This window comes from Epinephelus fuscoguttatus, linkage group LG14 (assembly GCF_011397635.1).
Source record: "Epinephelus fuscoguttatus linkage group LG14, E.fuscoguttatus.final_Chr_v1".
NCBI classification, from domain to species: domain Eukaryota; kingdom Metazoa; phylum Chordata; class Actinopteri; order Perciformes; family Serranidae; genus Epinephelus; species Epinephelus fuscoguttatus.
This window is the reverse complement of record NC_064765.1, coordinates 15,470,520-15,486,583: the sequence shown is the minus strand read 5'-3', so window position 1 is coordinate 15,486,583 and position 16,064 is coordinate 15,470,520. Positions and strand designations below refer to the sequence as shown.

At 42.4% G+C, this 16,064-nt stretch overlaps 1 protein-coding gene across 1 annotated transcript; it reads left to right on the top strand.

Moving 5' to 3' along the window:
• The first annotated feature begins 1,131 nt into the window (after window positions 1-1,131).
• On the top strand, window positions 1,132-15,208 carry lbh (LBH regulator of WNT signaling pathway). The gene is made up of 3 exons (XM_049595881.1): window positions 1,132-1,377; window positions 8,358-8,460; window positions 13,078-15,208. Exons 1-3 carry the CDS (start codon window positions 1,349-1,351, stop codon window positions 13,303-13,305), a joined length of 360 nt encoding a protein of 119 aa, XP_049451838.1. The 5' UTR covers window positions 1,132-1,348; the 3' UTR covers window positions 13,306-15,208.
• Window positions 15,209-16,064: the final 856 nt, after the last annotated feature.

Here is a 16,064-nt window from a genome sequence, read left to right as displayed (position 1 = left end):
CTCATTATTAATAACACACTGTTCTCGGACAGATACGATTGAAACCGCTGTAAAGTTTTGAGTTTATGAAGAGGATATCATGCTTTGGTTGCTTTTTAAGGGGTTAAAGAAAACTCTTTGTGCAGCATTTTATAATAAGATTCACAAAGTGCTTATTTCCTCACTGTGTGCCTCCCTGCCGGGCATGTGTGCCATCTGCCAGCACCCAAGAGATTTTAATAAAGGGCATTTGCAAACTGGCAGATCTGTTGAAGCTGTGAGCTGCATTATGATGTGGTGCTTATGTCACCACAAAGATAATGAGCGAGCATATGAAGATGTATGCCTAATAAAATGCCTTCTTCCAAAATGGTACATACTGTTTATGTTTGTTATTATGAGTCAGACAGCTAAGGATGTACTCATGGTTGGTCACAGGGTGGCAGTAGAGGCCTGCTGGCATTTTACCATCTCCCCTTAAAACTGCAGAGCCTCCATGTGCACCTGCTTCCTCTGAGCCAAATGTACATACAGTACACTGCGTGCAGGGGGAAAGACAACTGGGCATTTTATAAGGTGTGAAGGTCAGCTATGTCCTGGAGGTCCTGACCGCAACATAAACAGGGTCAGGTTGTGGAAAATCAGGCTTATTATACTTTACATAAGTTTAAAATCCATGACACAGTGCTTACATGTGTTCTCTGCATGCTGTGTTTTATAAGACATATTAAAGCCCTGCAGCAGGAGGACCATTCACTGCTGCTGAAACATACAGACATTGACTTGCCCTTGGAATATATTTGTGAATGAACCTAGTCAGAGCTGCTCTCTCCTCCTCATTTGGATAAATGTCACGGATTACCTAACGGGCGAATCAGGGCTATTTTTTGTCATTCAAGAAGTGGTGGCAAGACTGTCATTTTGTTGCCTTGGAGACTACAAATCAATAGCATCATGCAGTATCTTCTTGTCCATTCCCAATGAGAGGGTTCAGCCGCTGCTGTCGTCATCAGGGCTGAGCCTCGAGCCACCCGCGCTCTGATTGGCTGCCGCCGACAACGCGCTGCCATTGAGGATTTCAGGCTCCGTGCAGGGAGGAGGTGTGTCTCCGGCTGTGAAAGCACACGCCTCTCGCATAAAAACTCCAACACAGCTGAGGTGATGATCAGACGCACCAAATTATAACAGCTGCGTTTTTTTTTTTGTTGTCTTGACTTTGTCGCGCAGTTACTTTCGGTTTGCGTGCGCGTGCTGTGCTGCGTTTGGAGAGGAAAAGAGCCAACAAAAAAAAAAGAAGAAAAAGTCAAGAGAAGTCAGCGGCTGTCATTAGATTCCCATAATCAGCAGAATTGCCAGTAGGTGTGAATTCATGTCTGTATTCTCCCCGCAGATATACTGGTGAGTACTCGCATCTTTTTCCACTCTCACCTGTTCGCATGTGTGAGCAGCTGCTTTGTCTTTGATAGAAACTCAAAAATCAACACCCCAAAATACTTTTTTTTGTTTTGGTTTTTTTGTTTTGTTTTTTTGGCTTTGCACCTGCCAGGTAAGAACAATGGAGCATATGTGCTGCAGTTGTGGTTTTGTTTTTGCTTGGTGATTTCCCCCAGAATCTTCCACCTTTTGTTGCTACACCCACTCTTGTTTCCCTTTTAAGACTGTCTGTGGGGTGTTGCCCCTGAAATTGGAAATGTCAAGGCACACAGATCAGAAAAAAAAAGAAAATTCAAGGCTTGTCTTTTAAGGAAATGATCCCAGCTTGATAATGTTGCTGCATGTGCCAATTCTTAAAGGTCACAGTGGTCACACAGTGTCTTCTATTTAGGGATAAAATGCTTTAATTTCCCTTTCTCAAAACACAGGCTCACTTTGTTGTATCCTCTCACCATTTGAATGCTGCTGCTTTCATGCTCTTAAATGCTGCAGGTGCAGTGCAATTGGAGAAGGATGGATACTCTGTGCTCCTATCTATTACTTCTATCTGCTATCAGTGACACTTTTTTTCCCCTCCACATTTCCTCCTGACAATCAGTGCCCGAACTCGTTGATTTACTTCTCGACACAAGAACAGGGAGTGCATCTTGAGTTTTTCTGTTCTCTTATCTGTCGAATGTTTTCCTGTCTGCAGAGAGCATATGCGAGTGGCTTTTGAAACATTGTTTTGCGAGCACTGTTCAAACCTCAGCAGGCTCCTGTCTCTACCAGGAAGTTCAGCCTCGACCTCTTTACTGTAACCACACTTTGCTCCCCTCGCTTGTGCTTGCTGACTGTAGACCTGAGCGTCTGTTCTGTGATGTTGCTTCGATGAGAATATGAAAACAGGCTTTTATTTCATAGACTATTGAAAACCTTCCAATGTCTGCACTGTGGCTTTCTGTGTGTGAACAGAAAGACACTTTCCTCACAACAATAACAGCATATGTAGAAAACTTGGTGCACGTATAAGGCCAAAAAGCTTCTCACTCCCACACCCAGATCTTAGGTAACCGATCCATGATGTGTTCTCAGTGGCAGACTCGACTCACAGCAGCCTGGATACAACTCATTCATTCCAGCGCACTCCTGGGGGTCTTACTCACTCACTCCCTGCACCACCCACATACCTGCAGAGCTGTGTGACTTGGCAGGTGGAGAGCTCAGTCAGCGCTGGCAGTGGAACGTCAGCAGCTTTGCTCCTGTCGCCACACCGGCGGAGATTTATGGTAGTAGTAAGAACTGCGGGGTGGCAGAGGGGAAACAATGTTGGTAACGCAAGATGCATGTTACATATTGTTGGGGAGAACAGTTGGGGCTCATGTCAGCGCTGTAAAAACATCTCAAACAGGAACAAGCATGGCCTTGGCCCTTTTTTATAGTCTTTGAGACAGGTGGATGAACTCTGTCATGCTTAGGTAATGACTGTCGGACATCTTAACAGAATGAGTTGACGGTCAGATGGTGTGAAGCTGGTGTGGCAGATGGCCTTGCTCTGTTAAAATGTGACTGCTGCCTACGTTGTATGACTGGCTGTAGCGTGGAGTTAAAGCTACTGGGAATATGGTCACTATATAATGAGGTGAGGTAGATGTTTCACAAGGCAGAACTGGAGGAGGCTGCTGAACACGTCGACTGCTCCACTTGACACTGGCTCAGTGCGTTTGTCTGCAACTCCAGTGGTTAAAAAATCAACATGTCACACTGTGCTCTGCTCTAATAGGCTGGTAGCAAGTGGTGGCATGATTTTTACCTTGTAAAAGGTATCGCTAATTAACTATTAATTAAGTTGACTCCAGTAAGGCTGAAGGAAGCATGAGTAGATTTTATAGGAGGGTGCATTAGACGTAGACATGAAAAGTAGCAGAGACATTGGAGACATATTGGTGCAGAAAACGCACAAATTGATGCATTAAAAACACCAGAATTCCAAAAATCAAGTGTTTGTTGCTCAAAATTTTCTGGCCGAGGATCTCAAAGCCTCCCAATTTGTATACTACCCCCTCCAACGTTGAAAGGAAACCTACACCCTTGGACACAAGCAATTCACCAACAATTCGTCAATGCTCAATGTGGCTTATTCTTTGACTTATTCATGGTCTAAGACGACCTTTTCAAATCGCTTATCTTATTTGATCAACACTTCAGAAGGCAATTATATTAAATTTGCTATCACAGCCTTAAAAAACACCAACTATTCACATTTTAGAAGCTGGAACTGGTGACATTTTGGCATAATAATCATCAGCAATTCTTTATTCTTCATTCGGATTCCCATTAGCTTCCACAAAGTGGTCGCTAGTCTTCCTGGGGTCCACTCACAAAACCCCACGTAATGTGAATATAATGACTAAGTGGGTAAAAGCAACGACAGAACGGTCCAGTAAGTTTAAAAAATTGCATCACTTTAATGTAATGCAGCCCTTTAAACTAGGAAAAAGACAATAATTTGCATACTACAGGATCCAAAATCTAAGACGATACCTGTCTCGTGTCACGATATCCATAAATGATGGATATATTGTCCAGCTCTATTTGGCATATTTGATTTTTACACTTCTTTCCTGATACATTTTCTGTCCCTATCACCGAATCAACAAATGGTTTCAGCCCTGATAATCCTTCCGATATGTGTTCTGGAAACACCGAACGAGACTGACAATGTCTAGAACATATTGCCGTCCATCTGTGCTGCGGCTGGATGTGGCATTAGGACGCTGGCAGATCAGGTTTGCATTATCTCGACTGGGTCAGGAGGTAAAGAGGTTCACTGTCTTACAGCCTCACACGGTAATCAATAAAGGCCGTGTGACTGCCAAATGTGTGCTCCTGGGCGTATGCTGATCTTATGTCATACATGCTACAGGCTGGTTACTTACAGAGCACTTAACGCCTCCTCTCTAGGAATCAAGTATTCCACTGTGTGAGAGCGGCGCACTGTTGAGCTGTCCCGCCTGACACTTGAGGCACTAATAGATGTGGCTGTGTGTGTTTGTTTCCTCCCAGGTTGACTTGTTGCTCGTGCACCCCCACTTCCTCCTCATTGTGCCCCTTTATGTTTTATTAGGCCGATGTTCTGTTATTCTTAGCTGAGCAGGATGTTTACACGATCCCCGAACAGAAATATGACTGGCAAGGCCCGAGTGTTTATCTTTCTTTCCCTTCCCTCCCTCTCCTCCTCTGCTCAGGTCTTCACTGTCACTGCTCAGCCCCTCCGTCCCCACCTCCGCTGCTTTTTCGCATGCCTGCCTCACCCTCTCTGCATCCCACTCGAAGATGAGAGCAGCCCCAGCTGACATTAGTTTTTCCATGTTAAACCTTGTGTATCCTTCGAGCCCTCCTTTTTTTTCTTTTATTTTTGGATATCCGGGTATTGTTTGAGCCAAGTGTGCCGTGTCGTCTGACTGGTGCAGTAAAGGTTACTTTATGGCGGTTCGGCCAGAAGCTTTTAAATTTTCTAATTTTTAGAGCCGCCCTGACACCCTGCTGTGATGTCAGTGTTTCCTCATGAAAGAGACGAGGGGTGTGTGTGAAGGCAGGGCTGGAAAAAGTGATTGATATATGCCATTGCTTTAGGGGTTAATGATCTCCTGGCTCTGGGTGACTCATGGCACACATTTCTTTCCTCCTCAGGATGACTTTGGGTTTAACCTGCTTCTTATTTAGTCTACATGAAGACTGCAGGGTGTGTTGTAGAACAGGACAGTGCTTCAAAAGTTGTAGATGCACAATATGGAAGCCTTGATATCCTACAGGCTTTATCAGAAATCAATAAGCAGGGGGAATCATTTTATTCTTGTTGTTGAGTTTCAAAGTTAGACAGTACCTTTGCTAAATAATGTCTCTTGTAGCTATTTGAGCATGATGTTAAATGCTGAAATGTGCAGCACAAGATCGAGACTTTAAAGTCAGCAAACTGTCTATGTCAATACCTAACTGGTTATACCAGATCTGTTTGCTTATGAATTCAAGTTTGTGTTTCTGGGATAAAGAGTGAGTTCTGTCAACAAATGACTAAGTCTCACTTTATTTTTTATTTTAATGTTTACGGAGATGTTTCAATACCACTCTTTCCTTCCCGATATGGATTTCAAAACCTGGACCTGGCTACTGATGATACTGAGTACTAGGAGTGGGAATTACCAGAGGATCCATGATACGATTTATCACAATACTTGAGTCACGATAAAATATTATTGCGATTTAATTTGTTGCAATATGCTATTGTGATACTAGGAAAACTTAATTGTCTGTTTTATCTAATAAGAGTTTTCAGTCAACATACGTTTTACTTCTACCTATTCCATTTTGGACGTTGTTATCTTTGTCTTGTTTTTTTTTTTTGTTTTGTTTTTTGGGTTTGAGATAAAGTCAGTCATTCATCTCACCTCAGCCATTTTTTTGCAGTTTAATTTAATTGATACTTGGCACCGTGTGACGATATATTGGCACACAAAAATATCGCGATACTATGCTGTATCGTTTTTTTCTTTTTTCCCACCACACGACTAAGTACCAATCCAATACCACTGCATTATTAACAGCCAGATACTCCTAACTTTGAATGAATGTGAAATGGTTTCTGCCATTGTTGTGTGGCATTACATACAGAGAATGAATGCTAGTGTAAAATATCACCAGTATTGCACGATTTAAAGGGAAAAAAAATTCTTCACCGCTATAAAAAAAAAGTTGCCAGTGGCCAAACAGCGCTACTTTTTTAGAGAGGTGAAGACAAGTTAATGTTGAAGAAAACTGCTGTTTCATTTGGGTGTGAATCTACTTTAAAGTTTAATCAATCATGTGATATCTGATGAGTGCCTAGACTTTTTTTTAGACATTTTAGGCAGTATTGTATGGCATTTCTGGTACTAGCGTCTGTATCGGAACAACTCTAAATGTTAATTTGTAAAGGAACAAGTATGATTAACTGATGCAGTAACACCACAGCATTTATAGCTCAAGCTTATCTGCAATGCCCAGTCCCTGGATGGGCCTTCGAATTCACAGAACTCCACAACAAATACTCAAGAGAAAGTACAAAACATAAATGCAACAATAAACGTGCACATCTCAAAGCTTAACAAAACTGAAACCTAATTTGTGAAGGTTTTATTTGTGCAGCACTGTTTGCTGATGTAAAAGCTAAATTTCTTGTGAAGTATGAGTTTGCCAAAAACAATAATACATCTTTCATTTATGATTCATGTGCCAGTAAACATTGATATTTATAGATATCTTCATGATGAGCGTTCTCAGTTTTGTTTGAGTCATAAATGCAGACCAAAATAAATAACTGTGCTTTAGTCAGAAACTCCAGAAACTGTTTCATATCTTAATTGCAGATTGTGTTTATTTTTAAGAGGACCTCTGTTTGTGTAATACTGAAATGATTCAATATTTTCTGCTGTTATCTAACAGACTTTGAAGCCAGGGTGTTCTGATAGATGAATAAGACGGTGGTGAATGGACCAAATTAATTCAGTGGAACAGATGTTTGCATAATCGCTCTTATTTTAAAACCATGCTTAAATCACTACCACGGTATAATTTTTTACCGTTCCGCTGTTTCCAAAAATAAACATTTTTATTTGAGATTCAAAGTAGGTCGAGTGAAGCCCACACATCTCTTCCCCCCAAAAAAAACAGGTTCATTGAACCAGATAATGTGAGGATGTGAGTGAGCCTCTCTCTGTGTTCTGTTTTCTTTGTTCCATATAGCCAGTGACCACACAAACCACAGGCCTGTGGCCACTGACCACAAGGCACCGGGCTTTAAATAGAGAGCGTGAGAAGGCCACTCAGCATCTTGTCTCAAGACGCTGTCTGTCGGTCCTGGGACCTGCTCGGAGTCATTTTTTTTTTTTTTTTTTAAAGCTTCACTACGACAATAGTGGATAGAGAATGCAGCGAACATGGATAAACAAGCTCTTGTTACTTTAATCTAAAATGGAAAGTTTGGCCACGCTTTGATGGAACTGAGTGCATCGAGTTCCACCCCAGTCAAATACCACAGCACGCCCCCAGCACACTCTCACAATGACTGTGTTCTCTGGTTGCTAGTGCAACAGCACATCATCCTGTATTTAGAAACGGCCACCTTATGCAAGCCACATCATGAGCTGTGCAGCTTTGCAGTGCACTAGCACAGCAGAACAGAGAGCGCACTGGATGCTCATTGTGTTGTGGTCAAGGTGCACAGAGTATTAACAAAACTGTGTGACGTGCAGGTAAACAGCTATGACTTTCAGACTCTGGCTGTGTGTATGAACAGTTGTTCTGCTTTTTTCACATGCCATTATTGATCGTTTTAGTGTCTCTTCGTCCCAAATGTACACAACCTGACTGTCCCTTGTACTTAACAAACAGGGACCACTTTTATTTTTATTGTACAATTGTTTAACAATGAACTATGAACCTTTCTAGAGGTATACACACTGTGTCTTGGGCTGTTAGACTAGTTCACACATTTTACTCCAACATGTCACCAGTTCCAATCCAGCTCTCACACTTAATTTTGAAAATAAATTGGTTTCAGAACCACTTCAGAAAAATTGGTTCTCAGCTGGAACCAAAAAATAGCAGATTTTCTTGACCTAAGTGTGAACCATGACGACATCAGTGGACGTGTGATATTCCACAGACTGGAAATAGAGCATGAAGGCAACAATAGAGAAGTCATGAGAAATGGGACTGAGAATAGAAATGAGAAATATCTGTAATGACAGAACAAAGCCTGCAGGTTATGCGTCTACTATTTAATAGCACCAAGGTTTTAAGAATCCTGAACAGAACCAGTTCAATGACCAGAGCTTATATAATGGAAAAAGAGCAATAATAGACGACTATCACCTTTGCACGCTATCTAATCACACGACTTTCTGTTCTTCTTTCGCCCTCTGCAGCCCAGTGTTTGTGCCCAGCCGAGATATGACTGAGGTGATGATCAACAGCACCCCCATGGAGGACATGAGGCTCAGCCCCAGCAAGGACAGACTCTCCTTTCAGGTAGGACACACACGCACATGTATGACACCACTTCTGTCCCTGCCCGTACATTTTTATGTGGAATGGTCCTTTTAAACCTGTTCTCATCCATTCATTTGCATGAACTGGACTGAGATCAGCGTGAACAGGAGGGAGCAGCAGCTGCATCTGTTATGAGACAGTAGAAATGTCAATACAGTGGATAAAAGCAAATAATTTGAAATTAAATAGGGTTTTTCTGTTGTTTAATCTACAAACCCCTGGCTAAGCTAAAAATGTCTTTGTATAAAAATACATTTTGGAACAGTTTGACCCTGTTAGCCATTAACAGGCTAACATAAATAGTCATTGAAACATAATAGCATAAAGATTTTTTTTTTTAAAATTGGTTCATCTCTATTGAGTACAGTCATTACATGGAGTATGTTCCAGATTTTTAATCATAAAAGTTTTAGAAAACATACTTTATAATATAAAAACAATGTGAAAATATATTCAGTTGCATAATAAATAAATAAAATGGGAATAAGTAAACATAACAAAACATTCGGGTCTGGTAAACAAAGGGATTAAAACTGAAATGTCTAAATCTAATTATTTTAGTAGGTTTTAAAATCTATATTTAATATAAAAGGAGAGTTGTCTCTTAAGCCAAATAATTTTAAAAAATAAAGCTGATTTACAGATCACTCTGATAAGTTTGAGTAATTAGGTCAGGACAGTAACTTGCAATTTTAAACACGATAACTGAAAGCCCACATCCCTTTTTTTCATTCTCTGATGTCGGTCAGAGGTTACTGTCGGTCACAACTTAAAACATACAAAGGAAATGTACGTGTGGGGAAATAGTGTTTAATTTACTGTAGCCTGTCACAAAAATAAATGGCACAGATTCAGAGAGATGAGAGAAGCAGCCATCAGGTGGTCTTGACAAGGTGTTGCCAGCAGCTTTGTTTTACTGTCAGCTCAACAGGGCCGTGTTGGAAACTACTTAAACACACAGCTGCTCGCTTATTTTAGTGTCACATTGGTACCAAGGGTAAAAAAAGATTTAAAGAGCCCTGTGTTAATATTTATACCGTGTTACTGTAAAAGATGGGGAAACTGAGTGGAGACTATTTACGATTTTTTTGGACAGGAAGTTGGCCTAATGGTTAGTGAAACAGCATCTTAAATGGTGAGTTAACCACTGGTGTTGTAAGTTCCACCTGCTGACACTTTTAAAACTCACAGGGCTAAAAGGCCACTTCCTGTTTAAAGAGAGTTTGGTACAAGATTGACAGAACTTATTTTTATGATAAGTACATATTCATACATTTTTATAAACTTAATGCACTCACCTCATGCCATGCTACATGTAGACATTGTTGACTCTGAGGGGATGTAGACTGACCCAGAGGAAAAGGCTGGCTTCCTCTCCCCACAGTTCACACCCCAGCTGTGAGTCTGTCTGAGAGGATGAGAGGAGCGGATGAGAGGGGGGGAAAGTGCAGAAAAAGGAGGCTGCCACTTCTCCGCTCTTTCCATCCCCATTCTGTATTTCCTCACCTCGGCCATTTGCCCAAGGTCCCAGCCACTCCTTGGAGAAGCTATGTATGAAGCGGTGATGTCGCCACTAGTCACTTCCTCCATTATGAGTGCCGCGGGCTTTGACACGAATTGTGTGACCATAAAATTCCAGCTGCACCTATAAAAGGTACTGGAATGAATGTGACCTACTTGTGGAGAAGGATGAGCAAATAGTCACCGATTTCCCGAATTATCATCTCAAAAGGCAATGTCATGATTCAGTGTGCGCCCACCGCACACCCCAGAAGATCCCAAAATAGCCAGCGTTGTGCCTGGCCGATGATGTGTCGTCGCTTCCTGCCACTGGAAAAGAAACAAGTTATGACATGTGTTAGCTAGGGGTCTAAAGGCAAGGTCGTGTGCTGCCTAACTCCCTTTGGTGCTGACGCACAGTGAGGATTGGTGATGCAGGCCAGGAAACGGAGATACACGCAGGCATTAGACGTGAGCAGACATGCACACACCCGCATATAATCGCACCTCTTGGCGTGGCTCTGCACGCAGCTGTTTTTGGAGAATGTAAAAGCTGCAGAAATACACACGCTCATAACCTGACAAATTCTCACATTCACAAAGCGTATTTATAGCTTTTTGTCTTTTTCCTCCCTCCTCATCTGTCTCCTATGGAATTCATGGAGACTTTGACACAGCTGGATCCCCTCTATCTCTTCCCCCTCTCTTCTCATCTCAGTCTCTCTCCTGCCTCATCTAATGCTTTCTTTCCACTCGGCTCTCTGCCCAGACAGCGACATTGCTCCCTCCCCTCCAATGTCTTGGAGTGAAATATGCAGGTCTAAAAATATTCATCCACTTTATCCAAACAACAGCAAAAAAATGCTGTTCTTGGACCAGGAGTGGCAGGCTTTTTCCCCTGGGCCATTTCTCTGGTTCCTGAGAACAGAGAAAGTCTGATGTTGATGTCCAATCTTGCCAGGACAGGGAATGCATGTAATCTCTCTTGTCAGGACGTCTCTCATGCCCTTCAGTTTAGATCCAAATATTTGAGTGTGGCACGCTGCGTTTATAAGCAGACATATCAGTCAGGATTTGCAGATAAAGTGGCCGATTTCATGTTCTTTCCTAAACCTTTTCTTCCAACTCCATCTCGGCAGGAACATAAAGTATTCAACACTAAATACTGACTGTTATAGGGATGGATGTTTTATTTACACACAAATCATGTCCCAGTAAACCTTTCACCTTTTGTGTTTTTACCGTTGATTTGAAATGCTCTGATTATGCTCTTGTATAATCTTCCGAGTAGTGGCTGATGTGGTGCTGGATGAGTTTGTAAGCAGCTACGAGCTGCTTGGCACAATGCCTTCCAAAGCATTTAGATTAAACACGATGCAGCATTTACCGTAAGTCTCGCTAGACATGCCTCATTTAGCCGTACACAGTCACTGATGTAACAGTTTCTTGTGCAATTTGTTTTTCGGGTGAGCGGTGCACCTATGTGGAACGCTCGCTTGGCTGTTAGAGGAATGTGGGCTGGGCAAGAGCAGGTATGCCACTGGGATTTTAAGCAACCACTTCCCATCACAGATGTTTAGTCTTCACATCACTTCCTTCACAGTTGTTTAGCCTTGTAGCGGTGCCTGCAACACTTCTACGAGGCTCAGGACTAAGTTCTGGTGTCCCAGAGGCTACCGCACACTTAGCGCTGATCAGAAATATGCTCACAAATCATTTTTGGCCATACAACAGGGGACAGCTGACTCGAGAGAGAGAGAGAGCCTGCTGTACAGTCAGTGGCGCCCCCCAGATATTTGTCACTGGGGTGGCCAGATGGGGGCGACTGAAAATCTTGGGGTGGCACACCAAAAATCATTGAATTTCAGGATTTTGCTTATGCTGTTGAAGTAGGCTAGTTAAAAAATGTCATATAGAGAGTTAAGGTAACGCATACAGATACTCTGGTGTCTAATGTAACTAAATATCTAATGTGCATAGACTAATACTCGTGCAATTAACCCTTTGAGTTCCACAACAATCCTGTTTTAATGTGTTATATATCTGATAAGTGATGCATTGTTCTTCAAATAGGCTGGTCGTCCTTTTGCTTAAAAAGACAAATATACAGCTTTAATTTGAAAGAGTAGATCAATTCGAAGGAACGAAACATTTACTGGGAACAAGCCCTTTAGAGTTTAGCAAAACTTGTGGGTACCCATTGAACCCATTTTCATCCAGATATCTTGATGTGAGAGTTCAAGGGACCCCTTTCAAAATTGCCTAGTTGTTCCCTCGCCAAAGTGTAGCCTAACTTTGGAGCATTATTTCGCCCTCTTACCAGCAAGTTGTGCCAACATGGCTGGTACCATTGGATGCCTTAGGTTGTTTAGTTTCACAAGATACCACTATGTTCTTGCTAGCTTAAAAAATGAGTGTGGTACAACCTTAGTAATATAGGTCTACAAATATTAACAAACTCGTAGGTACCCATTCAACCCAAGGGACCCCTTTTGATATGGCCAAGTTACCTCGCCAAAATCTAGCCTAACTTTGGAGCGTTATTTAGCCCCCTTTCCAACAAGCTATGTCAACATGGCTGGTACCAATGGATGCCTTAGGTTGTTTAGTTTCACATGATACCACTATGTTCTCACTAGCTTAAAAAATAAGTGTGACACAGCCTCTTAAAGAGTAGTGTAGGCCTCCAATTATTAGCAATCTCGTAGGTACCCATCTAACCCAAGGGACCCCTTTGATAATGGCTATGTTGTTCTCTCGCCAAAATGTAGCCCAACTTTGGAGCATTATTTAGCCCCCTTACCAACAAGATATGCCAACATGGTTGGTGCCAATGGATGCCTTAGGTTGTTGGCTTTCACAAGATACCACTATGTTCCCACTAGCTTCAAATATGAGTGTGACACAGCCTCTGAGTAATGTCGGCCTCCGATTATTCTTGCCGAGGTGGCCAGCAATTGTATCAGGGTGGCCATGGCCCACTGTGGCTCCCCCTTGGGGCCACCACTGTCTGCAATTCAGATAACAAATTGTATTAACTCTTGAGGTTAATGGAAGGTTAATAACCAGATTTCTGTTTTTGTCTTTGGTCTTCAGATATTCCCCGACCCCTCAGACTTTGACCGCTGCTGTAAGCTCAAGGATCGGCTGCCATCCATCGTGGTCGAGCCGACAGAGGGAGAAGTCGAGAGCGGGGAGCTTCGCTGGCCTCCAGAGGAGTTTCTGGTCAGTGAAGAGGAGGAGGAAGAAGAAGAGGAGGAAGAGGAGGAACAGAATAACGGCAGCATCCAAAATGGACAACCGACACAGAATTCCCAGCACTAGAGGCTGTGTCGACACACCCATGCTCTCCTGATCCCTCCTTCTTTCTGACAGACTCTCTCCCACACTGGTTACACTGCACCTCAGCACTCCAACAAACTGGCAGACACACATTCAGTGTCTCGCGATGCCATCTCGTTGCCCTCGACACCAAAGCATCAGTCCCACAAGAGAAGCAATACACATTTTCTCACACAATAATTTATCCTCCTGGACTGCAGATCCACAAAATCAGACTTGAGAAGAACGGACACGCACACCTCATATTCATACTGATATTCCTGCAGTGTGTGCAGTCAATCTCCAAACTTAAATCCCCAGCTCCATGATCTTCATCTGCACCTCCATCATCTCAGATGTCATGGAGCTCTGATTGTCTTCATTCAGAGCTGCACACCGCACACTTATTTCCTACCATGCCTACCACCGTGTGTGTCTCGGCCCAGAACGGACGTCCTATTGGACAGCGGCAGCTCAGTGCTCCATGGACAGCTCTTACACTGCAGGGGCGACAACTGCTCTGTACTTTACTCCCAAATGGCTGGCGTCATGACCCCAGAGACTTTAGACTCTCATACAGAACTATTGTGGTACCCGTGGGGATTATCGTCTACAGTAACACTGTCCATACCCGTGTTCACTTTCTGGATTGATATGTTAATTATTGTGATTGCCACTGCTGTCCATAGATCTGTCTGTTTCTGAGAAGTGAATGTTTTGTGATTTTGTCTGTTTTTTGAGAAGTGGGTGTTTTGTGTCAAACGTTACCGGGATCCCACCTCAACCCCCTTGTTTTAAAAAAAAAAACAAAAAAAAACAAAAAAAAAAAAACAATGTGACCTTATGTCGGACATTCACAGTAAAAAAGCACCCTGGAATAATTTGAGACGTGAGCAGAAACCGAAAATAAACCAGCATGCTGCGCTTATGCGATAAATTCATTGTACAAAGGCTTGTTGTGCAGTGAGGGCTCAGTCGCGCTATGATCCTCTCATTACATCGGCCTTCTGTGAGCCTTATGACAAACAGTACTTGGACGACAAAGCGAAATAGTTCAACATGGAGAACAAAATCTGATGCAAGCAGATTTACTGTTCAAAAAGGGCAAAGCTGAGTAAGGACTGCGAAATTATAATTTTTGGAAAAAGCAGTTGAAGCAATGTACAGACGATGAAGGATGTGTAAATAGTTGTTCCCAATGAGCCAACCCCTGCGGCCTTGTAGTGCGCTGATCTTGTTTGTACTCTGGGTTTGGTTTACTTTGTAGAAAGCCAAAGACTGAGAATCGCTCTGAGCTGTACACACCTGAACTGAAAGTCTCCTCGTCTTCCTTTTTTCTTTTTTGAAAACAGCCATTCATTTGACACGATGAAGTTCAGGCCACTGATAAGTCACGCTGTAGGACAGAGTTCACGAATACATACAGTAATATTTGACAGTATTAAAGTCTTTTAGTCCCGATGTTTGCCAAAAGCTGTTAATGGGAAATCTTTGTTCTCTGGTAGCAATGTCTGTTTTGTCTGTGCTGCAATTTCAGAAGTCGGTGTTCCTTTGTTCACTCTTTAAATCAGCACTCTGTTTGTGGTCCAAGTCTCGTCAGTCAGTCGGTTTGTGGAAAATATTTCACTCTTGTGTACACTATGAAATCCTGTCGTACAAGCATGATTGAGATGTGTCTGTTCTTTTTTTTGTAATTTCTCATTTGAGTGGCATTAGGGCTGTGTACAGAACATCTCTCTCTTTCTCCTGTCTGTCACCTACAGGTCCCACATTGTTTTTGTAAAGCTCAGGGAGATTAGCCGCCATCTTTCTCTTGTTTTGTTTTTTTGTTTCTTTTTGTATTTAGACCACTTTTCTCTGTGACAATTACAGAGGCTGTAAATAAACATTTGAATTTGCTATCCAACTGTGCGGCTCTGCTGTGAGAATAATTGACTGTGAAGAGTTACTGCCATTTTTATGGCGCAAGATGGAAGTAAATGAGTCTTTTACAGGGGTAATCCTTCACCGCTTTTAAAGTATTGTTTCCAAGACACTTCTGTGTTTACTTTCATTTTCCTTCATGTGAAACCCCCCCCCCCCCTGCTCTGTTCCCCACTCAAATTTCACCTGCAGTGGTTACAGAAAAGCAGTATTACTTCCTGCTCGGCATCTCTCACATACACAGTCTCTCTCTACGAACACAGATGCATGTATCAAATGGCTATATGTAGAAGCGAGAGCAGGCCACATGCTACTTCCTGTCTTCAACTTGCACACAAACGCACACAATCTGACTCCTTGTTACAACAAAATCACATTCCCTGAGCACTTGACAGCTTTCATTTCTAAGTTCTTAATAATAGCTCTTTTAAAAATATTAAACAAGGCCATGCAGCACTTTGGAGAACTTTGGTTTGACCTTCCAATCTTTGGGTGCTTTTTACAATTTGAATCATTGAGGACAGTGCAGAGTATAAAAGTCTGTGGAAGTGGCTCCTCACGCTCTCCCCATAAACACTCACCACAATGATACAAGACTAATAAAATGTGGTTGAGTGGAAAAGCTCTAATGGGGAACTGGGGGATTTACAGGAATAAACAAAGCTTTCTGATCACTGTTACAGTGGAAACTTCTCAGGTGGTTTGCTGCTGTATTAGTGACCCAATAGGTCAACTTTGATTGCCTAGTGCCGGGAATAGTCCATCAGAGTTGCTGCGGTAGGGCCTTTAGAGGCCAAGAACCTGATAGATTGTGCCAAGGTGCTACTCTCAGGGCCTTA